The 25,545-nt window shown below is 35.1% G+C and overlaps 2 protein-coding genes across 4 annotated transcripts in view; one reads left to right on the top strand and one right to left on the bottom strand.

Moving 5' to 3' along the window:
* Window positions 1–3,041: 3,041 nt before the first annotated feature.
* On the bottom strand, window positions 3,042–9,836 carry LOC144973544 (HUWE1-associated protein modifying stress responses-like). Of its 2 annotated transcripts, none has more exons than XM_078916093.1 (4): window positions 9,480–9,836; window positions 6,412–6,486; window positions 5,766–6,056; window positions 3,042–4,334 (listed from the first exon to the last, which is right to left on the bottom strand). In XM_078916093.1, the coding sequence occupies exons 1-4, from the start codon at window positions 9,685–9,687 to the stop codon at window positions 4,117–4,119; spliced, it is 792 nt and encodes a 263-aa protein (XP_078772219.1). In that variant the 5' UTR covers window positions 9,688–9,836; the 3' UTR covers window positions 3,042–4,116. The 2 variants fall into 2 exon arrangements, with proteins under 2 accessions (XP_078772219.1, XP_078772220.1); XM_078916094.1 differs by having other exon boundaries at window positions 3,974–4,334; window positions 5,775–6,056.
* An 18-nt stretch (window positions 9,837–9,854) lies between these two features.
* LOC144973543 (ubiquitin carboxyl-terminal hydrolase 7-like) overlaps window positions 9,855–25,545 on the top strand; it is a 40,996-nt gene continuing 25,305 nt past the window's right edge. The window contains exons 1-5 of one of the 2 annotated variants that reach the window (XM_078916091.1): window positions 9,855–10,403; window positions 21,502–21,594; window positions 22,216–22,318; window positions 23,352–23,518; window positions 23,889–23,953. In XM_078916091.1, the coding sequence (XP_078772217.1) occupies window positions 10,319–10,403; window positions 21,502–21,594; window positions 22,216–22,318; window positions 23,352–23,518; window positions 23,889–23,953 (513 nt within the window). In that variant the 5' untranslated portion in view covers window positions 9,855–10,318. Of the gene's footprint in view, window positions 10,404–12,495; window positions 12,567–21,501; window positions 21,595–22,215; window positions 22,319–23,351; window positions 23,519–23,888; window positions 23,954–25,545 lie in introns of those variants that run through there. The other variant, XM_078916092.1, reaches the window with a different exon arrangement.

The raw sequence follows: 25,545 nt of genomic DNA, 5'->3' as shown, positions 1-25,545 counted from the left end.
TGCTAAACTGCGGGACGAACAGGCAGGTTTTCGGAAAAACCGTTCAACCACCGACCAGATTGCCTCTCTGCGAGTCATAGTAGAACAGTCTATAGAATGGAACTCTCCTCTTATTGTCAACTTTCTGGATTACGAGAAGGCTTTCGACAGTATTGACAGAGCAACATTGTGGAAAATTCTGGCACATTATGGACTCCCTGAAAAGATAGTAAACCTCATTAAGGAAATGTATGAAGGATCAAGTTGCAGGGTTGTACATGAAGATCAGCTTACTGACAGCTTTGAAATTAAGACTGGTGTCAAGCAGGGATGCTTGCTCTCACCATTCCTGTTCATCCTTGCCATTGATTGGCTAATGAAGGAAACCTCCAAAGGGAGAAGAAATGGGATACAGTGGACCCCCTGGACACAGTTGGATGATCTGGATTTTGCAGATGATCTGGCTCTTCTGTCCCACACCCAGGACCAGATGCAAGCAAAAACCACAATTATAAACAGCCTCTCGGAATCAATTGGTCTAAGAATTCACCCTGCAAAGTCAAAGGTCTTGAGGATAGGTACGCGTCAAAGGGAGCAGATCAAAGTAAAAGATCAGGAACTCGAAGATATAGACACTTTCTGCTATCTCGGAAGTATAATTGACAAGGATGGAGGCACGGAAGCAGAGGTGAAAGCACGAATAGGAAAGGCACAGGCTGCATTCACATCTTTGAACAGAGTTTGGAGAACTAAAGATATCTCCCTTCAACTAAAGCTAAGACTTTTCAACTCAAACGTGAAGTCTGTCCTACTGTATGGATGTGAAACTTGGAACGCATCACAGGCATGTATAAGGAGGGTACAGATTTTCGTAAACAGGTGCATGCGTAAGCTACTCAGAATAAAATGGATGGATAGAATAAAAAATGAAGAAGTATGGAAAAGAACACAGCAGAAACCAGTGGGAGAGGATATAGGAAGAAGACGATGGAGGTGGATTGGACACACGCTTAGAAAGAATGACTCAACTATAACAAAGAAAGTATTGGACTGGAACCCTCAGGGCAGAAGATCAAGGGGAAGGCCACGAGGAACATGGAGAAGAATTAAAGAAGCTGATATACAAAGAAGTGGTAAGACCTGGAATGAGATAAAAAAGTTGGCTCAGGATAGAGAAGGATGGAAACTGTTTGTCTGTGGCCTATACCCTGACCCAGGGTGAAAAAGGCAATGATGATGATGAGCACCAGTAAAAAGGAAGAAGATGGAATAGTTTAAAATTACTAAAATTTACAATTAAAAGCACCCAAGAATAAGTACGACAAAGGGAGACTGGTTTAAATACAGAACAGAGGCAGATTCCGAGAGCGTACCAGTTAAGATTGAGAGCACCTTGGAGTCTCATCAAGACACAAGCACAGGATTTATTTTATATACTCAAATGTTTACAAATCATTATTTTCAGAACAAAAATTACAAAACATGACAGAGAGATGATTTATAAGGATAGAAAGCGAGCCAGACAGTTTTGTCTCCCAATATAATACAAAAGAGATGGTCACTATCTTGTTTCAATTTTGGCTGAGAAGAAACACCAAGTAAAACTAAACAAAAAATCAAATCCAAGCTAAACGATATTCCTCGATAAACGACCCTTACAATACAAAGGGTATAATGTTGGCCCCATGTATGAAATAAATCAGTGCTGACGGTGACAAAAAGGAGGAAAATTATGAATGGTTTTCTTTACGTCACATGTTTACTTCACCAACCCCCACTTTTAGAGCCATTGAGACGATAAACTATTCTAGCTATCTTCTGGATAGCGGGGAAGCTGCACCAGTTTGTTCCACCACGCATCAAACCTCTCAAATCCAGAAAATTTGATTGAGGAAAATGTCTTTTTTCAAAGGAGGAAATTCCTCCTCTGACACTAAAATCGCGGATTTCCGCGGATCCGAGGAAAACCACCAGCACTGATAAATGTACCTGTGTATCTAGTCAGAGAAAGCTCTCAAGATGCCCACCAGACGGTTAATTAAGGATGTACTCGGTATTGTTACTAATATGTCTCAATACCACATACAAATAAAAAATTTGACCTATTACAAAATAACCATACCAGGCCTTTCAGTAACGGAAAAATAATCGTAACACCACAGACAACCTCATCTTTTACAAAATAGTTAAAGGAAAAATGGGGGTTATCACAGAAACATTCCATCTCTACACTCAAAAGGCAACATTTACCTGGAAGGAATCTGAATTAATATCGAGATGTCCATTGATTTGCACGAATTAATATCGAGATGTCCATTGATTTGCACACTCACTTGATTAAAAATACAAACTTTCATGAATGGCGTATACACTTAAAAAGATTTATCGAGTGAGGAATCCAATGAGGTAAACCCCCAATATAAAATGTTATTAGTGTTAGTGCATTCTACAGTCTCTCTTGATTCAAAAGCCACTGTTGAGAAAATAGCCATTCAACAATCTAACAAATAACAAACTATATTTATAATAATCAAAACACAAGGTAAACCAAACCCCCCCCCCCCCCCCCAAATAAAAACAAAAAACAATCTTTCTACACTATATTTCAGTTTTGTTTAAGTCAATTGGAGTGTGATAAATGCAGAACGCAGGCAAACTTGGACAATTCCAAGTAATTCAATTCAATAGGTGACAGCGTGTCATCAGTACCTCCCCCCCCCCCCCCCCCCCCCAACATACTCAAACACTTTGACAGTGAAATATGAGCATAAAGTCTTGAAGATCAAATAAACATCTACTAACAACATTAAAAAACAAAAAACAAATAAAAAACAAACACATACAACTATCAAACCATAAATAATGATTATAACGATTCTAAAATATTGTACTGTACAAAGGTAGTCTTAATCTATTTTGAAGTGAGGAATGACTTAGTTATGTTTGATCGAGTCCTGACCATAACTTTTTTTTAAATGGAGAAAAAAAAAAAAAACATACAGTAAAAAAACCCATAAGATGACCTCACTAATTTTATGAACATGTGAGTTTTTAATGCATTTAATGATCTGAGAGGGGGGTCCTAATACAACATTTCTAAATTGTTTTGGACAAGGTCAAGACTTCCATCAATCTTTATCAAAAGAACGCATATCTGCAAGCCTCAAATTATCACAATAACAACTGTACTCTATAATAACAATCCCATGGTCTCCATATGAGATCCTACCACTTAAAATCCCAGTTAACCAGAGAATCCAAATTATCTTTAACAAACAGAAAGACTTGTTTCCCCAACAACTAAATCCATCTTAGATTACCAGTTTCCAATAATGTGTCCATTGTTTTAATGGCGTTATTAGAAAAATAAATGCAGTTGAAAATATGGAAATTATAAAAAGATATTTTTTAAAAAATCAAATCAAATCAAGCAAAGCAAAAGAAACAAATTATAAACTTCTTTAAACCAAAAACTTCAAATGTTGCAACCAAAATAAAGACCTACCAATAAAATCTTACGACTATTCTTTTCATATTCTTTCGGATCAAAAGCAATGGAAGAAATAAATAAGTAGAGTAAACTAGAAGAGGGGAAAAGATAAAAATAAAACAAAAGTCAAACAACAAGAACAAAAATGTCCAAACTTCGTAGACGGATCAACCAGTAGAGGTCAGAAAGGTAGACAAATTTCAATGATGCAAATATGCAGACCTAACACAGGCAACAAAAAAAAAAACCAACAAAATCTGTAGGAATATTTAATATGAAAAATTCCATATCTCAAGAAAAAAAAAAGTCTAAAAATACAAGATTTTCAACCCTACTTAACCAAACTGTCACCACAAACAGATTTAGAATTGATGTAATATCATTCAATTTGGAAACATATCCGAAACTTAGCTCCAAAATAAGTGAGCATATATTGATTGAATCTGTAGAATTGGCAAATCAATGTAAAACAAACTCCCTGTATTAATGACTATTTTATAAAATTCTGTTCCTGAGCACTGGGATTGTAGGTGGTGACCAGTGCACAACATTACTAAACACACACAATCTTTCACACAATTATGTTAAGAAGTAGTTTATTATAATTACAAGTTTTTCCTCATTACTGATTGAAACATTTCACACGATCACATAAACTTCCCACGTTTCCTAGAAGGGCTGTCCATGCTCACATCCATGTTAGAAGAGGAATTATTTCGTTTTCTGTGTTCTGAAGGAGAGCGTCCAAATTCATCATGAATCAAGTCGTCAACATGAGGTCTATTTAAAGGTCCAATCGAACATGAAGTTGTAGGGCTATGGCGGCTGTAACTTACATTAACATTGGACATGGCTCCACTTAAACCTGATGTTCGAAAAAAAAAAAAGTTAAATAAAATTTTAAAAATGATAAAAGACAATAGATGCCTGGAATTTATCTTTTTAAAATGGGCAATTAGGCTAATAGTATTTTTAAAAATTGATGCAATACAAGAAAAAAGGGTAAAAGACGAATGGATAAGATGAATGAACCTAAGCAAGAGCAATGTCATCATAGCTATCTCTGTCCATAGGATCATATTTCCTTGTATTTGTATTCAATTCATTTGAACACAAACCTCCAACTGCCACCAAATGTAATTCAGGGGTCTCAACTCAAAACATTGAAATTCACTGAAAATGTTCACAATCAACATCCGAAAAAAAAAAAAAATGCACATGAACTAATGAAAAACATTATTTGCATTATCACATCACCATTATGATTATTAAAAATTATAACAACTATGGTTGGGTATGATAAATATTAATGTGATGCCAGAATTATTCAGAAAATTCTCTCCCCCCCCCCCCCCCCCCCCCACAAATTATGAACCACTGAAATCCACTATCCTTGATCTACGGATAATTGAAAGTCCAGTTAAATTTGCTTTAAAAATTCAAAAATATTTTAAAGATAATATCTATTTGTTTGCAATGTGTCTGATTCCATTCCAGTGTACTTTACAAGACATTGTCAATTTTAGCGTCCACAAGTAAGATATTTCATCATTGCAGTAGTGTTACACTTTATTGGACATCAAATCGTGGCAGAGTCTGAACCAACTGGTTGCAAATTTTCAGGAATAGTTGAAAAATAAAGAGGAAAAGAAAACAAAAAAAAATTTTAAATACAAAAACAGGTTGACTTATTCGCTATTAAAAACCTATTGGTGGGAGTGGGAATACTGCTCAGAAATCATCGGACAAAACTTAACTTGCAAGTTTCACTGTTAATCCCCTTTCCCAATAACCACTCAATGTCTCCCTCTAATGATCCAAATGTTGTCATTCAAGTGGTAGATTATCTGAAATGATCATTGTATCATGATTGTCTGTCAGCAAAATCATGCTGAAAAGGCTCTCGTCGTGCGGCTATGTGGTCTAGTGGTATGACACTCGCTTTCGGATCGGAAGGTCCTGGGTTCGAGCCTCGCGCTCGGAGCATAGTTGAGTCCTTGGAAAAGGCTCTTTACTCACATTCTCTCACCGTACTCAGGTATAAAATGAGTACCTGGCCGTTAAACACCGTTGTCTTTGTCCGGAAAATTGTAATACCGCCTAAAAGGCGTCATGTCCCGTCCTGCATGTTAAAGGTTGCTTTGAGTACATTTCGTGGATATTGAGCTATATAAAGCTCAATTTTTTATTTTTTTTACCCAGAGCACATGATTTCTACTGAGAAAAAAAAAAAATTGATAATGCTTGTCTTTAACCACATGTCAAAAAAAAAAGTGTATATAAATATTATTTGTACCTTGCATACCAAGACTGGTGTCCCTGTATGGATAGTCGGAATTATCTGTGGATTCTGTCAGATGTGGACTGTAACGCGACGTCTGTCGATCACCAGGTCGGCCCTGTCGGCTTCTGTGGTGATGGTGGTGTGAATGTGATGGTATGGTTTTGCCACAAAGGAAAGCCAGTAATTCTTCTCTGCGTATACATTTTCGTTTCTTGCGAGCCCAGGCAGCAATGTCTTTACTCCTAGAAATTTTCCCACTTTGCATACCAACCCGTAAGCACTCTCTTGCACTGTTTAAACTATCTGAGAACACAAGATTTTAAAAATGAAGATTAGAACGACAGAATGGCATAAAGTGCACAGGATCAAACAATACAAAAGATTACTATTTCCATATCAAAGAAAAATTTTTTTCCATGTTAAAAAAAGCTTATAAAAATCTACAAAAAAAATAGTACTAAGTGAACAGAGTTCTCTTTAAAATAAAACCTTTCATTGTCATATACAGCCATGTGGCATGCTGAAATTAAATGAATAACTATAATTGGTCCATTAAAATCAAAGAATGATTTATAATCGAAGAAAAAATAATAAATAAATAAATGAATAAATCATGTATAATTTAGGACATAAGTTTGGTCTCTTTATAATACAATACCTTTATACAGCTTTGTAAGAGATTCTGCAGCTTTATTAAAAGGAACCATTAACAGATAGCCATCATCGTCTGTGCCTGCAAGCAATTCAGTTTAAAATATTACTCAACAAGGGTGACATAATTTTGTTTTAAATCAGACTATGAGCTAAAAAATTATATACAAAAGAATGGCTGGAGTTTATATACTATACACAGTTATAGTTATAAACAAAAAAAAATAAACTTTGAATTAATTGTTCTCAATTTGACACTAATTAATCTTTAGCCGAACTATGTCAGTGGTCATTTTAGGCCAGTTTTGAAATCCAAATGGGTGGTCTATGCCGGAAATGCAATTTCAGGTCACAAACAAAAATGAATATAACATCTTAAAAAAGAAGAGAGGCTGTTAGTTATAGTCAATTCTGTTTATACTTTTTACAGTCCACACTTCCAGCGGCTTAGTCTCACTTTAAATTAACATATCATTTCTTTTGAATATTTGGTTTTCAAACATTTGGTATCATTAGAAAAAAAAATTTTTTTAAATAGCACTTTATAATAATGATAAATTTTTAATTCAGATCAAACCAACTTCATTTTTTTGCCAAAAGGACAATACTACTTATACACTTGGCATTTTATTGGAATATATATCTTGGAACAGAAGTGAAAATGAAGAAAATCCAAATATGTGAAAAATACAAAATAATTTCCACCTTAACTTTTGCATTTCATCAGCAACTGAATAGTTTGGGATATCAATTTGAGGGGATTTTTTTAGAGAGGGCTGATAAATAAGTTGGACGTAGCATTTTGTCTTAGCTGTGCACCTGAACTCAAACTTTATTCAATTACACAATTTATAAATGACATTACTAAGAGCTGAACCCAGCACCTCCAAAGTCATAAGACTAACGTCTTTTGACGACTGGACTACAATTTGACAAAGATAGTCATTTGTTTCATTTAAACTATAAAGAAATATTGGGGGAAAACCAGTCAAAACCCCGGGTATTGCCTTGTCAAGAACTGGTAACTAACCTAGATGGTGCACAATTTTTGTTTGACTGGAAATGACAAAAATGAAAATCCAGTTTTAGTGGTCTGATAAGTTAATTTAATTTGCTTCTTTCTTTGTACAAACAAAGCTTTAATTCAAGGTGAGCAACTACATCTATTTACTCTTTGTACTGTGTAAGTAACGGATGCATATGGAATTTCTCCCTAGTCTTGGATAAGTTGGGGTTTTTTATGATCAACGGTCAGGCTGTTTGGGAGGCCATATATCCAACCAGAATCTGCCAGAAAATGATAAATATATCGACCGTAATCTTTGATGGTTATTTGGCCTGAAATAGCACTTCTCCCTCTAAACTTTAAAACTAACTTAACCTTTAACTCCTACAACCACGGCTAGTGGTTACTGATAGGCTCACAATTCTGTAACTGTTAAGGTGAAACTCGTTTTTTGGAACTTTATTTTCGGCCTTTTGCTGCATTGGTCACCATGGACTAAGGTGTTATTTGTGAAACTATGTGGCTAATTTTGCTATCATTTTATCGGTGTATTTCTTTCTTGATTCCTGACTGTGTTTCTCAGAAAGCATATAAGTCAAGATTAATCAAGTTTTAGATTATAAGAAATTATAAAATTATGGATACATTTTAAAATGTTATCAAAGTACCCACCATGACAATGCCATAACTATAGCACAGATGTCAAATGACAGCAACATTACTACTACCTCAGCCGCAGACTTCCATTCATTGTCATTGCAAAAATCTGTATATTGTGTTGGTTAATTGAATGTAATTAAGTGTAATTCTTTTTAAAATGGCGTTGCCAAAGTACTGTCAAATTTGATGTTTGAATATGATGTATGACATGTAAATACTGATTGTAACATTTGGTAACATTGGTGTCAATGTCTGTAACCTTTGGAATTTTGTTTTTGAAAAATGTTTTCTTTTTAAAAATTTCTTTCTTTTTTTTTCTTTTAATTATGATTTTTTTTTTTGCTAGTTTCAAACTGTCCCTACCAATTGACATTTGATTACGATGAATGACTTACATATTTCATACTCTCAATTTTTATATAATTATCATTTTATTGTGTTGCATTTCTTGGTGTCATTGGTAAAATTTTAATTTAATACTTCGATTACATGAAGTAGTTTAATCATATAATAATAAGGATGCGGATATTCGGATTCGATTCTAAATAGTCTCCCATGGCCATTCAGACTCAAATTCCTATGTGCATGTACAATCAACAGACTCAGTCTGAATTGTCTCCCGTGGCAGTATAGTTATGTTTTGTTTTTAAACATATTTTAATTATTGATAATTATATAAAATGAAATCAAATCAAAATTACGATTGTAGTAACTATCAAGAGGTAGTCTGAACCCGCTACATTTGATGAGAAAGACAAAATCATAGATCAAGTCCAAATAGAAATTAAAAATAAAAAGAGAGTTAAAACTTAAAAAGTAACAAAAGTCAGTCAAAGTAACTGTGGTATAAGTATAAACAAAAAGCTTTTCTAACACCATAAAACAATGTCCAAATAAAATCAGGACAAAGAAACAACATTGTGATAGTGATTGTGTGAGACAGGCAACAATCCTTCTACTTCTACAGAGTAAGGGTATGAGCTGAGTCGGCAGTGTCATATGGCAAAACATAATTTCTTTATCAGTTCCACCCTCTGCCTACTGCCCAAATTGTGTCGTCGTCCTCCCCTCTGTATGCGCACGCACATTGGAGTCCGAATAGCCACGGGAGACTATTCAGACTCGAGTCCGAATTGCCTCGCACTTTTTTTTTTTTTAGATCTGTGGCGTGACTGCTGGCAAATCAAAGCAAAATAAAGTTGCAAATTAAAAGAATGCTTTTTGCACACGATGTTCATGGCTAAAATTTGGAATTGATTCGCTATGCTGACATGCTAGCACTAACAACTGTAACAGGTCGTCGTGGAGTACGAGTATGTGAATGTGAGTTGTGAAGAAGTAGTAAGGCCTTCGTCGTACTCAGTCCTATTTTAGCCCATTACAGTCATCATATCATTTAATATACATACTTTTGGTATTGTATAGCTGGGCTATAGCAGTTGATGTGTGTTGAAAGCCAAGCCATAGGTGCTGCGCTGCAAGTTCTTCAGCAGCTTGAAGTCGTGGTTCAACTCCCCTAACTTGCGTGTCAATTTCTCGAAAACATTCATCCTCGAAAGACGACGTCCAGTGATCAGCTGGTGATTGATCACTGTCCTGGAAGTCGTCTTGATTCATATTAGTGATAGTTGTCTGAGTTGGGAACAGACAATATCACTGAACCAAAAACGAACTTATATTGATGGTAGATAAAAGTAAATCAATACAAGGCTCTTCTCGGCCTCTGTTCTGTTTATGAAAAAATAGACAAACTAGGCTAAAGTTTAGGCCTAGGCATAACGAACGGAAACTAAGAGTTGCGCAAGCGTAAATACATTCAGCGCTAACGGGTTTGGGATTCAACGACTGGTCTATGCCTTTAAAGCTGAGAATGATGTCTACACAAAATTATGAAGAACGTCGATGCCGACTCGGAAAATGTATTTTCAATGATTACTACAATAGTAGCATTCAGTGGCAGTGACTCTGATTATTGTATCAAATTTTAAAACTAAAACTGAACTGCGCCCAACCGCGAGACCGCCATCTTGTTTATTTTTGTTCTCATCCCGGCGCCGTATTTACTGGCCGTGAGCTAGAGATCAAATTTTTTTCCACAGCAGTTTGCCCCGTGAAAGGGGTAAAATCTGCAGAAATTGGGCGAATTGCAAGTAAGCACGTAAAAGGGACCGTCTCGCAAAGAAGTCTTCAGACTCCTGGGCGAGATCAACCAACGGTCAAAATAACTGGAGTTTCTCAAACGAATGACATGAACAACATGATGAACCATGCGAATGATGACAATAAGAACAAGGTTGTGACAGAGGCTGAGGAAATGGACACCGATCAAGACGGTTTGTAACTGTTAGCGATAAGATTGTTTTGCTTGCTAGTGCCTAGAAATAAAAAAATTAGACAATGAGTGACTGACAATCAATTACTTAGCAGTTTGCAATGGCAGTGGTCTACTGTCAACTGTTTACTGCTGGCCGCTGGTTACTGTTTACATTGTCCATTGTCAGTGACATAATTGATGTGTCATCTTTATTATATTTCTGTTGAATGAGGATGAGTCTATATTGTCACAATTGAGTGACTGTAGAAGAATTGACGTATCAGGTTTCCCGTATTTTCCACAACTTGAACCCCCTCCCACCCACTCACACTTCACTACTGCAGTGGAAGTGGGAGCGCCACTTTTCGTGCCAACCTTAGATTAGATTACTTAGAAATTAACCACTCAAACTCAAGTTGCAGACGGTCTATTAATCGATTTAATCCTCCCTTTAAATATAGTTTAAATTTAAAAATCCCTAAAATTCAGGCAAAAAAAATTGATTATCCAGACTGAATTTCAAAAGTTACATATTTGAATTTATTTTTTTATTTTTTTATCTTAGAATTTGTTCTTAGTCTTAGCCATTCTTTATTCCCACTTCTGCTGAAATTGCACATGCAGACGCCACTTCAATGACTAATTGTAAATATACTGACTTGCTCATCTGGGGTTAGAGTTAGAGTGATATTTATCTATATATTTAGACCAGAAAAATAGCTTGTTTTCAATAATTTTATCGATTTAGATTTGCAATCGAGATACTGCTGTGCAACCATCTTTGAAAGTTTAGTTTTGCCGTAGCTTTAGATGTTCCAGATATTAGGAGTAGGAGCCAAATTAACAAAAGTAGCTGAAATATTATTGATATTAAATTGTTACCAACATAAGTGCCTGCTCCACTCACTTTTCTGAATTAAAAATTCACCCCATACACCGGAGCATACTCAATGTCTCAATCGTTTCTATGTTATATGTTTGTGATGAGAATATTGGCTATTAAGCTTAACTGCTGGTCAAAATTACTTTGCGATGGTGGTGAACGAATCGGCGATCTCAAGAAGTGGGTGAGAGAGGGATCTAGAAATGACTTTGGGTTTGAAACGAATATTTTTGTGTTCGTGGATAGCTCACACGGTAGAGCCATGCTCTCACCTGCCAGGCGGAGTTGTCGTACCAATAAGGTCGCAGGTTCAAACCCCACCACCGCCGCGGGAAAAAAAAAATTTTATTCTCTATTGTCTTCTGGCACTTTTCTACTCACTTCATATCTTGTTGATATTAAACTTAAACTGTAATAATGAGCATGAGAAAGTAGTAGAGGCAGAACAAAGTCAGGGAGTTTTGGTTATTTTTTCTCCACAGATGTTCTGCCAATTGAAAAAAATTCAGAACAAGGGATATAGGCGCTTATATTTTTTTAACCTTTACATTTCATTAATTCTTTTTATATTAGGGAAATTCCATGAAAATGTCAACCGAAAGGGTGTTTTACAAATTCTTAAGAACATATTAAAATTTGGTACCAATTTGTTGGAAAATCATTCAGGATTATGAATATTTCGTGCATATTTGTGGTACAGGATGCTTATTATAGCTTTATGTAAGGGCATCCCCTATTTGAAGAACGAAAAGAATATTTTCTCAATATTATAAATCTTGCAACTTCTACAAAAGTAGAGCCACCTTTGCTGTTGTTTATTTATATGAAAACAATTATAAGTATCAGGAACCTATATAAACATTCAAATTTACGATTTTAATGAAATGTTGTCCTCATCGGTCGTTTTAATGACCTTGGGAAATTGTATGTCAGTCCGTTACCATTAAAACAGTGTTTTTTCATCTACGAAAGATGTGATTGTTGTACAGACTCACTATTTCAGATTTTCTGTCCTTACATGAATGGCTTTAGCACTGTAAGATAATTTTTCAAGAAATTTATCATTTAAGGTACTTTTGTTGGGTAACGGACTGACATTTTTTAGGGTAACGGACTGACAGTAACAGACTGACTAATTCTATTTTAATTCAAAGACAATATATAAAAGTTGTTTTTTAAGTCTCAAGAGTAATGTCCACTCCAATGTGTTTCAACTGATCAGGCAGCCATTTTATAAACATTTGGATCATAAAATTTCAAACACTGGTCTTCAACATCAAGCCTGCTATTTTGCAATAGGTAAGTTGAATCTTTTAAAGCTTGTGAATCTTTTGATCACTTGAAGATCTTTGCTATGTTTGAATTAAGGGAAAAAACACTGTTTTTTGCTCTATAATATCCTTATGACAATGGAGCTAGTAGTAGTCTTCTATTAAAGGGGCAAGAAGCCCTGGGAGAAATAAAAAGAAAATCAAACATTTAAATTAATGTGAAAAACTTTTGAGTCACTTTAAATGTAGTGGGTCAGCAAGCTGTTTAGCTGTGTATAATGTCAATATTTTGGTTGTTACAAAGTAATATGATACAAGTTAAAAATGAGTTTTATTTTCTTAGTTTTATTGTATTATTTTTAAGAAAACAGATTTGCTTTTTATTCCGATTTGTCTTTCATAGCTTATGATGTAATTTCGCTCAATTTTCTTTATTTACAGGTTCACGTTTCCTACTCTATCCATGGTTCAAATTATCAAGAAAGACTGAAAACTGATGGGCATTACGTTGTTTAGGAAAAAGATAGGCAACAAAAGCAGGAGTCTCAAAGAAAACTTGAAAGTGATTGTAAAGGACGCTTAAAAGAAATAACGGGATTTTTTCAAGCAAAATGAAAAAAAAAGAGAAAAGCCGATCAAGTTACAACTCCAAAAGAAAGTAAACCGAGCACACCTAAACCACATCTGCCTCACATTTCAGCACAGGAAAGTAAAATACTGAATTCAACTTTGAGGGTCTACAATCCTCCCAAAAACTTTTTAAAAAATTAAACTATGCCTGTCCTGCTAAGGGCATCCAATACATCAACCAATGGTTTTTGAAATATTTTAATCATGGAAATGGGCTTTCAAGATGAAATAAAATAATTTGATCGAAAATTTCTATTTGGACAAGAAGTACTCTTGGCGAGCACCAAGTGAAAAAGATTTCATAATTGTGAGAGATGAAAAAAGAGAAAGGACGAAAATTCAAAAAAGTTTCGTGTAAAAAACCCTGAAAAAGAGGTTGTCGATTGTTAGTGAATTTCATCCAGGAATCAAAATTGGCTTAAGTTTATTTTGCTCCCTCAGAACCTCAGAATGTACTTCGAAGAGAAATCCCACAATCTGCATAAGAAAATTGTAACAAGGATAAAATGGTCCAAACGAAATTTTTGAAGATCTTTCTCAGATCTTATAACTGGCTTTCTGGTCAAGTGCAGATGAGGAAGAGATTGACTGCCAATTCTATCGACCAGTTTGAAGTGACGGTCATGCCTATTGACAATTCCTAAGCTTCAGGAATCAAGATGAAATACAGAATAAAAATAAGCTTCAAAAATAAGTACCAAATGAATGTTAAACCTTCCCCAGTTTTTAAGTCCTTTCTTATCTACGTTTTTGTTTTTTTTTGAGAATTTAATTTCATAGTTGAAATAAAGTTCCCGTTTGGCTGTGATAGAATAGATTTCAACTCCGCGAATCATTATTTCATTATTTAATTTTTTCAAAAGCAAAGTTGGGATTGAGGTAATCAGATGTCACCCATCAAGTTACTCATCATGCCCAATGTAGCTTGACATCCATAGAAGGAAGAGTATTGGTTTGATCAATCACAATGGGTATTCAGTGTTGCTCCTAATTACATAATTTGTTCTTTGCTCTGGATTTTATGTAGTAACCGTTATTCTGAGTAATAAAATTCAGAGGTGTCAGTCCGTTACCATCCATTTGTCAATCCGTTACCGACACTTTTTCAAAGACTGCAGATTCAAATTTTAGACAATCTTTTAAATATTGCTAGTGTGTTGTGGAACAACATCTCGTGGTTACTATAAAAGAACTCATTTGTTACTGGAAGGTTTAACTTCAGAAAGTTTGATCCATCTACATATAAAATTGAAAAAGATGGATTTTCTGATGTCAGTCCGTTACCACCATTATAATGTCAAAAAAATTCAAGTTGATAAAAATTCATCTTTATCCTTTTGATATATGATAAGGGCGGACATGATTCATGTCCATGGGAAATATTAGCTCCATACAATAAATACATTGCATTTCAGAGCACAAAATGTATGCATTTTTGGTCTGATTTGTCAGTCCGTTACCCGTGGAATTTCCCATTAATTCTATCTTATATTAAGTCTAGTAGCGCTCAGGTCCATTTATGAGGACGAGCATAACGCGAGTCTGTGGAGCACCGCTCCAGTATTGAGGACGACAATGAGTTCGCCAGTCCATTATTGAGGACAAGATTAACCCCGTTTATGAATGGAGTTAACCTTTCTATATTTCAATTTCAGACCTGTAAATTCTCAGTTAATTAACTGAAATCAGTCAGTTTGTCAAATTCAATTATTTAAAAAAAGGAAAGAAAGAAAGAATTCACAAATCGTAGTCGAATGACCATAAAGTAATTAGGAGTGTTCCATAACTCTACGCATAGCTCATGGGAGCCGTTTTAGAATTGGCGTGACTGAACACATCCCAGTGTAATTTCACACAGCCTTCGTTAAATTATTTTTTCACTTTCCAACCTGTCGTGATCCCAACAGTAGCCAATTTTAACTGAGCCGCCGAGCGATAAATTTCATGTTTCATCTAAGCCAAAATTGACCACATTTACAAGCTGGGTTTTACAAGTATAAAAAAAGTAAAATGCGAATGCCGGACGTAACATCTCTAGTAGATGATAATGGGAGAAACCTTTAAATCGAAAGTTAGATTAGGATAGATTGCTACAAGCACATTTCGATTGCCTCGCGTTGTAAACAAACTGGTTGACCGTTTCTTCAGTGATTGGGTACCTGATTATAAGGAACAATGGTAAGTAGCCTAATTAATTCCCGCGCAAATCAGGACGTTTTCTGCCATTGTTTTGCTCAACCCCAAGCGAGCTTGCTGTTTTGTGGCGATTTACCTTCATTTCGATTCTTTGAATTTTTCCGCTACGCCTGCCGAAGTTTCTTCTTGATAATTCACTTCTACTCAAATTCAGTGTATTGGCTAGAAGTCATATTTATTTAATTTTTTTTTTCTGTCATTAACTGATTGAAAATCAAGTTTGCTAATTGCTACATTCTAATGTTCTCACAATGGCTGAGCTGTTCATGGATCGCAATTCAGACTTGTCGAGCATCGTTAAAGAGGAATAAATTCAATTGGTCATGGCTAGAAGTTAAAGATGATAATGGTGATTATTTTTCTATGTCTGACTATGTCAGAAAAATTCCAGATGCAGGAATATGACTTTGATGATGTCATCTTTACCTATATGAATGACATGCTTATTTAGCATTCCTTCTACATCAAATTATGGCAGTCATACTTCCAGTAAGAAATAACACCAAATGTATTGTATTTATCACTCTCCTCTCCAATGATGCCCTTATTTTTTTTTAAATAATTGAATCTTCAGTTTGTTGAAGAGTTTCAGTCAATTTTTATAGAGCTCATTTACAGGTCTAATATTTAGAAATGTAGTAAAAATTTAATTGATTCTGATTGGTCAATAGTTTAGCTATGTCCTTCAACTTGTTGAAGGCAAGTTAGTGGCCTTTCAAGTCATAAACGAAGCCAACAAAGAGCCACCCACATGTGACTGATTATGTCAGGGACTCACACATATGTGTGCATCTGTACGTGGGCTCTTTGTGTATATGCGTTTGTTAGACTTATGTGTGTAGTAATAAGGTGTAAAGCCTTGCTCCTTCTCATTCCACCACTCAACCATTCGAAATAGAAAGGTGACTGTTACTGGTTTCATAAATTCTTACTAGGTTTGCTCTCTCTCAATAAATATCTTATTTCCCTTTAAGAAAATGTAAAGATTGTACCATAAATTATTGCTATTAGTTCAAAAAAGTATATTTTCTGGGATGGGTGCTAAATATTGAAATACTGCTAGGCGAGCTGCCATTGTTACAACTGATCAGCTGTAGCAACTAGGCACTGTCAGTGTAACTTCCGGAATGCAAGGTAGCATCACTTGAGTTAATGATTATTCTATGAGAAATGCCTTAACTGTCAAAAATATTGCGTATTTGAAATAGTAAGTATTGTATATATCCGACTCTCGATTATTTTAATCCATTGAGTACTTACGTATTATATATATATATATATATATATATATATATATATATATATATATATATAATATATATATATATATATATTATATAATATATATATATATATATTTATGTATTTGATATTATAATGTTTATATTATTGTTTAATATATAAATTGCATATAGCCTATGACATTTAATATTAATATATATATAATTATAATCATGGGCATGGGTGCCAGTTTTCCAGTTCATGTCGGAATTCCGGTTTCGCGCTATCTCAAAGTCAAATACCTCCAGTTTCAGTGTTTTGAGTTTGCTGTGTAATCATTTAATATTGGTATAAAAACGGTGATGAAATAAGAGTAGGAACATTTTCAGGTTTGGCAAAGTTTCAGGTTTCAACACTTCTTCCTGCTGGCATGATCATGGGTCTTCCCTGAGTTGCGCCTGTATATGGATGTTCTTCCAGGGCTGAGAATCTTCCACCTAAATGGTTGTTTATCTCCGCCCATCAACATCACAATTCCGTCTTTTTCGATTATTTTTTTTTTAATGAATAAAAAAGACTCACCACAACCACTACATCAAAATCCCTACAGCCACCACCACTACGACAACCACCACTCTATCACCTTCCCTACCACCTCATCATTATCCCTACCACAACTACAACAACCACCACCACATCAGCATCACTACCACCACTACTGCTACAAACATCACCACACCTTCCCTACCACTACTACTACAACGATCACCACATCATCATCCCTACCATCATCACCACCACATCATCATCCCTATGACCACCATTACCACAACAACCACATTATGTTGTAATTACACTTTCAACTTTTGAAATTCCTCCTAGTGGTGTCAGAAATTGCTGCGAGACATATTTTTTAATTGCATCTCAGTAAACTTTAATGAAATTCAAATTTATAGGTTATCGTCGCATGGATGGGTCTTGATCTATGCACTGTAAAATTTCATCCTTTTTTGTACCCAGTTATTCTCACCCCTGTTCTTCCAAGTTCAGAGAAAAAGTATGCAAATTAACTAGTACTAGTAGATTTTTGACCAATCAAAACATGGAATTTGTGACACACCCTCGCACTTGGTAGGACAAACATAGCTGGTTGTTTATAAAGAGTATGTTCAAAATAGACCTTCTTCTGATCATTGTTATTGTTTTTATACTGCCAAATGGGTGACTAGTTATCACACGATTATTAACGTTTAAATTTACACATAGTTTTCTGTGTTGGTTCTATTGATCAAGCGGTAGAACAGTGGGAATTTTACTTAACACATACCATCAATAGCTAAACCTGTGCAGTTTGCTGTGTCTACCAATCACTGCCATTGTTTACATTATGACGATTGTCCGAGTGGTGTAGTTATCTACCTGTCTATTAGTGTGCAACAACCTTGGCCTTTTCATGCACGTTGTAATCTGCACTGCTGGACAAAAATGTGCTTTGCTTCGGGGGGGGAAAAACTGGTTGAATGGCTAATTATCACACATTCCACAACCCTAAATTCAGTCAGCTACATTCCAATTCAATTAACTACATTCCAGAATTCCAGCTATCCACATCTCTGACCCACAGTCCAGTTAGAATAGTTTCATTTAATCATCAGAATAAAAATTAAATACACTTGATATACAAAATTCATCCCATTCTTCACCAAGATGGTCCTAAAATCATGGTGTAACATTTTGTGGTCATACAAGTTACAGTCCACCTTTTACATAAATATTCTTTTATTTGCTACTTAGAAACTTACAATATATACTATCTCTCCATATGTCTATCTATTTTTATCTTGCTATCTATCAAAATACATATATACACACATGACGAATAAGCTCATCAACTCGCTTCACATTGTCTTCTGACGTCGCAGTTATCGAACGCCCTCTCCCTTCCCTGTCTGTCAAGTCGGAATGGCCGGCTTCAAACAAATTACACCAGTGATAGACTTGATATAACACATACCATCAATAGCTAAACCTGTGCAGTTTGCTGTGTCTACCAATCACTGCCATTGTTTACATTATGACGATTGTCCGAGTGGCGTAGTTATCTACCTGTCTATTAGTGTGCAACAACCTTGGCCTTTTCATGCACGGTGTAATCTGCACTGCTGGACAAAAATTAAATACACATCGGAATAAAAATTAAATACACTTGATATACAAAAATTCATCCCATTCTTCACCAAGATGGTCCTAAAATCATGGTGTAACATTTTGTGGTCATACAAGTTACAGTCCACCTTTTACATAAATATTCTTTTATTTGCTACTTAGATAGAGACTTACAATATATACTATCTCTCCATATGTCTATCTATTTTTATCTTGCTATCTATCAAAATACATATATACACACATGCGTGCGCGCACACACACACACACACTATAGAGAGAGCGAGAGATTTGTAGCATGTCTTCCAAACGTAAGAATGACATTAAAAGACGGCTTTATGATTATTATTTTTTAATTTATGACATATATTGAAAACATGAAAAAATCTCTACCAAAAAGAAATGAGTATCTGCACGATTAAAGTTGGAGAAAAAGTATAATTTGCAGGTTATGAATGAGAGTTTGGTCTTTCAAATGGTATCTTATATACCATGGAAATTAAAGCTATAGAAATGACAGTGTGATGTCAAAGTTTGAGAAAATTCTGGAAATTGAGCACTATGATCACTTGAAGCGAGAGGGTGAGTCAGGCTTCAGTGGGTGGGGATTGTTGGTGATGGTTCATATAGCTGTAGCATTCATAACCGTGAATTACCTCTCATCACTAAAGGGGACTCTTCAGCTAGCTAAATGTGCCTTAGTTTATGCAGATTCAAGAGCTCTGTTATGCATTGCAAACAAGAAAAAAAAATATTATGAGTTAAATAGATAAAGAAAGCTAAATATAGTTCAAAATCAAATGTTAAAATCAATGAAATAAGAGTTTTAAAAAGATGTGTGCACCAGTTTGTGCAGCTTTGTAAGATAAGCCATTTTAATGCACTACTGCTCTGTGACACTCCTTTATAGTTTGAAGAGAAACAATCATTTTCTGCTCCCAGATATTTACTACGGATTCATTAATAAAATATCTTAAGCTGATAAAAGACAGTTAATATATTGGTGCGTAGATGCATTTTACTTAGAAAAGTGGACTTATGGATTATGGTTTGGCAAATGAGTCAGGTGTGTATTGAACATTGGAAATAATGATTCCAACTAAATAGATAGGGCAAGTGTTAGGTGATGTGAAAATAGCTCGATATATAGTTTTACGATTTGTGTCATGATAAGAAAAATACAGTGTGGAGAAGTGCCAGATGAAAACAATAAAAAGTTACAGGGTCAGTTCCAAACTCTGGATCCAATTGACATGTCACCCTCTGCCTAGAAGAGAGAGAGAGAGGTCAGCGAGTGATCGCACAACCAACTGAGCTATCCAGCGACACAAAAATATGGCTTTCAAACTTAGTACCAATCATGCACCCCTTTACTCTTGACTACTGTGGGGACCACAACGAGGCTGGCTAACAAACCCCGTGAACTCTATACTGGGCCAGCAAATTAAGCTATTCACCCTCCTCTGTGGAAGAGTTCTGATATTGGGTTGAACAAAATTCAGAAAAAGTGTGGAGGGGCACATGACAGTATTGGAGCTATTCTCTCTCTCTCACCCACCCACACACAGACACATAAGTGACTAGCGTTTGGTTGTATTCTCATCATCAGTAGCAACAGTTGTCTCATTATGGGAAAGGTGAACACTACTTTAATTTATTGTTTATTGGCATGCGATTAATAGTAATAATGATAAATATTTTTTTTTAATGACATCAAAAAACGTTTAGAAAAAAATAATGATAACAAATATATATAAATGTACACTCGCAAACAATGAACTTCTTTTAAAATCCTCATAGGGATTTGAAACCAGGACCTGCCGAGTCAGAGTCCAAACAGAAAGTCCTGTCTTGTGGTGATATTTTATCAGATCATGTCTTTCTTGAAGAATATTACTTTTTACCTTGCTTTTAAGTTAACAAGACATACAGATATTTTCCTTTTTTTGTAACTTTAGTGACCCTGTTTTTCTGTTGACTAAAATACTAAACCGACCTAAGCCGCACTCCACATTATCTAGTCACTTCCACTTCTAACAAATTTCTCAGATGTCAAGTCAAAAGACTGAACACAGTGCCCCTGGTTATAATTCTTTTTCTGCCTTTAAGTACATACTTCAGCGCAATGAGAATAATATGGGTGTTTGGGAAAATCATATTACCTTTCCAATTATGTAAAACTTATCATTAAATTAAATCAGTAAAATTTAACATTTAAAAACATGACCTGAAAACTACCAGTAGTAATATACACAGGAAAAGACAGATTTAAAAGGTTTTTCATGAGGAGTGAGGTTGATACAAGTGAATTTACATTGTTATTTATCAGTGCTGGTGGTTTTCCTCTGATCCGCCGGAGGGGCAAGTTCCTCCTTTTTAAAAAAAAATTACATTTCCCTCAGTCTTTGTACTGGTATTGTCATTGAGAAATTTGATGTGTGGTGGAATAAACAGGTATAGTTTCCCATTCTCGGCAAGTTAGCTAGATTATCAATGATAGTTTATCGTCTCAGTTGCTCTAAAAGTTGGGTTTGTTTAATAAAAAAAAGGGCTTAAAGGCATTCGTTCAATTTTTGTCACCATCAGTTCTGATTTAAATTGATTTTGCTGTGCATCATTTTTAAAGATTCGAAAAATACAATCTCTTCCTTAAGAATCATTCACCAAATAAGTTTGCTGTTATGCTTCAATTTCCATTTTTACAAATGGTAAATCTTTGAGTTTGTTTTTTTTTTTTTTTCCCACCACAGGAAACAACTGCCACAACGAGGTAGATACCCTTGCTGCTGTAAATGGTGATGTGAAACCCCCGGTGACATCAAATGACGAAGAAATGGAAGAAGGTTTGTAAAAGAAAAATTCAATTTGATGTTTAATTAATTCAAGCTCATTTGTTTTATAGTGAGTTCAAGCTAGTTATCCTAATTAGATTTAGTTATTTGTCATAGAAATGCTGGCAGAAATAATCCTGATTTAGTTTTCAAAACTTTTTTGTTTCTACCCTTCAATATTGGGGTCAACTGGATTCCGTTTGGTGTCTCGCTCCTCTTCATAATCAATGAGTTAGACAGAAGGTCAGATTGAAGAGCCTGTGGGTTTGTCACGACCAAGATTTAGTTGTAGAGATTTTTTTTTTAATATGTCAATTTTTATTTTCTTTTTTAAATTTACCCTTAGATTTTAGAGTGAAAAAAATGTCCAATATGATTAAGTTAAGTTTTATTATATCACATTTTATATACGATTTTTCTTCATCTTTTAAGATTTAACCACCGCTGTTTCAAAATAAAAAGGAAATAATAATATTAAGTATAAATAAAAATCTTAAACTTGAGGTACCTATATGGGCCTAAATATGGAGAGAAAGATGAAGTGTAAAATTTACTCAAGTTCTCTTTCTCTCCATAAAAATCTGACTTTTGCAATATTCCTGATTATCAAATTTTATTGGATTGTATTTGCAGATGAGAGCAGGGCAGAGGCCACATTCCAATTTACTGTCGAAAATTTCAGCAAACTTGAAGAGTCGGTGCTCAGTCCACCTTGCATGGTCAGAAATTTGCCATGGTAAGTAGTGAGGGCAAAGGGTGTGGAAATACTTGAGGATCCCTGTGAAAAGTAAAACATTTTTGCAAGGTTAAATGGTTTCATACATTGAAATCACCTTTCATAGCCCCATATTGCCTACCTGCCGAATCTTACGAATTTTAGTCAGATTTCATGGCCAATTACAAAAATACGAAATTGTATGGAAAATTGCGAATTTTAAATTCTCAGTAATACTTAAATAGTAACGATAATAATGGTAATTGTGTTAATAATGATAATAATAATAATAATAACTATAATGATATTAATAATAATAATAATAATAATAACTACAATGATATTAATAATAATAATAATAATAACTACAATAATATAAATAATAATAATAATAATAATAATAATAATAATAATAATAATAATAATAATAATAATAATAACTACAATAATATAAATAATAATAATAATAATAACTACAATAATATAAATAATAATAATAATAATAACTACAATAATATAAATAATAATAATAATAATAACTACAATAATATAAATAATAATAATAATAACTACAATAATATAAATAATAATAATAATAATAACTACAATAATATAAATAATAATAATAATAATGATAATAACTACAATGATGTTAATAATAATAATAATAAAGCATTTCTACAGCAGATAAGCATGACGATGTAATGTTGAAGTGATCATCAATGTCAAATTGTGGTTGTTCGTACATGATTTTATAAATTACTAAAAATTGACATATAAATTGCTAAATTTGACGTTTTCAATTTGGCAGGTCTGATATTGTGAAACAAGTGATTTACTAAAAATCATTGCTGGGAGTGTCGATTGAAAAATACAAATCATAAACATTCAGCTAGTGTAGCATGGGTATATCAAAATTCCACCAGAATTATAGATCTATCTTTACTACTTATACACAATTCCGGAGACTTATCTAGTGACCCTCGTAAAATTTGATTTTCTGTAAATTGTATGGAAAATAGTCTAGGTGATGACTTGGGTCTTTTCTTTGCAGGAAAATCATGGCAATGCCACGGAAAACACAAAATGCGGAGAGGCAGAAGGGTCTTGGTTTCTTTCTTCAATGCAATGGAGAGTCCGAGTCTACATCATGGTCCTGTCATGCTACAGCAGAGCTTAGAGTGCTGAAATGGGACCCTGAGGAGGAGCCCTGCAAAAGAAGTTGGTATCTTTTTTCTCTTTATTAAAAAAATTTTTCACGTATTTGTGTCAGTCCCCCTCCCCCAACACACACACACACACACACAAAATCATAAAGTTTAATTTCACCATTTGATGTCAATGGAAGTTGGGTGTCATGCTATTAAATGTTTATATGCATTTTAAATATTTATCATCTGGACTCACTCAGCCTTTGAATATTGAAGTAAATCCTCTGTACATGATTTGCTTTGAAATATTTTATGTAAATATTTTTTGTGTGATACATCTTTTTGTAACTTCAATGATAAGTAATGTTATTCAAAGTAAACAGATACATTAGAGTCGAAATTTAAGCTTGATGCCGATATATGATTATCTACTTTTTCAGATATTCAGCATTTGTTCTACAGCAAAGAAAATGATTGGGGATTCAGCCATTTCATGGCATGGCAAGTAAGTACACCATATAGTAACTAGTGCCGCGCTGAAGACCGGTCTAGACCGCGGTCCGACGGTCTTTTAGCTGTGAACCGAAGACCGTCCCAGAGGGGAAGACCGGCGGCGGTCCTCACTTCTTATCACCTTTCAACTAGTGCGGGGCGGTCCTTGCAAGGACCACGGTCCTACGGTCTCGCGCCATAGCCTACTACTTCCCCAGCGATTCGTTGCTTCGGTTGCCTATCTTCCACCAATCACCACCCATCCCACTTAATTAATCGCACCCACCCCCCTTTGCCATACACTAAACGACACGGACGACCATACAGGCAGACGACCACCAACCTCCACTCCGCAAACCGCCCTTTCGTGTGTGAGATGGGGGGAACAGGAGGCGCACGCCTTGGACGATTCCATTATACGGGGTAAATTTCAAAATTTACTACACCATAATGATCGCAATGACAATGATCTATGGTGAAGGCATGACCCCTCTTCTCTAATGGGTTATTGTTTGAAATGTATGTGACTACAAAAGATGTGTGTGTGTGTGTGTGTGTGTGTGTGTCGAACCTAGCAAGTAGCAAATCCGATTTTTTGTTTTCTTTTGTCCATCTCTTGTCACCACTCCTTTCTATCGCAGTGTTGTCATTTAAAATAATACAATAATATTAAAATTTCGTTTGGTGTTTTTACTAATCAAATAATATGAGTTTCATTAGTTTCTTCCTTCCAAAAAACCCAGTTATAACGTCTGAATTTTAAAAAAGTCCAATAGAATATTTGGGGACCCCGATAGCTCAGTTGATAGAGCACTCTCTTTATACGCAAAGGGCCAGAGATCGATCCCGGGTGCAGTCGATTTTTTTCTGAATCCCTGTCTACTCAGCAATGAATGGGTAGCTGAGTTTGTTAGATCTGGCGAAAAGTCACCATCGACCCCTCTTATCACCTCATCCACCCCCTCTTATTATAACTTCACGTCTCTCTCTTACTCTTCAATGCTCCCTGCCCTCTAATGTGTGTGTGTGGGGGGGGGGGGGTTGGAGTTGCGTGTGTGTATCAACGCCACGAACAACTCGATCAACGCCTTGGGCGATGCCATTATCTCCGTTAATGGGGATAAATTTCAAATTTTATTAAATTATCGAAGTAACAATGAAGTACGGTGAGCAAATAAAGAAGGCATCACCCCTCTTCTCTAATTAGGTTACAATTTGAAATGAGTGTGACTACTCCGTGTGTTTTACTCCTGTAGGCCACGGTTTTCATCGTGTAGCGGTCTTTAACGGTTCAAGAATGAACGATCCCACGCTCTAAAAGGTCAAACCGGTTCGAATTTCCAACAGTCTCTCAGGAATGTTCAATGTCGAAAAGGACCGGTCCTAGGACCGGTCCTTGCGGTCTTCATTTCCGAAGGACCGTAGGACCGTGGTCCTTAAGCTTGCCAAGGACCGCCCCGCACTAATAGTAACTAAATACTTTATTTGTAGCTTGTAGTTTGTTTCTTTTACAGAAATAGGGTAGGGACTTTTTGATATATTACTGAATAAAATGTGAACAACAGCACATTTTCAATGGGATTCACAATGTTTCATTTATTCCAC

This window comes from Berghia stephanieae, chromosome 5 (assembly GCF_034508935.2).
Source record: "Berghia stephanieae isolate SIO BIC M18660-M18661 chromosome 5, UCSD_Bste_1.3, whole genome shotgun sequence".
Taxonomy (NCBI): domain Eukaryota; kingdom Metazoa; phylum Mollusca; class Gastropoda; order Nudibranchia; family Aeolidiidae; genus Berghia; species Berghia stephanieae.
This window is presented reverse-complemented; position numbering and strand designations above follow the sequence as displayed.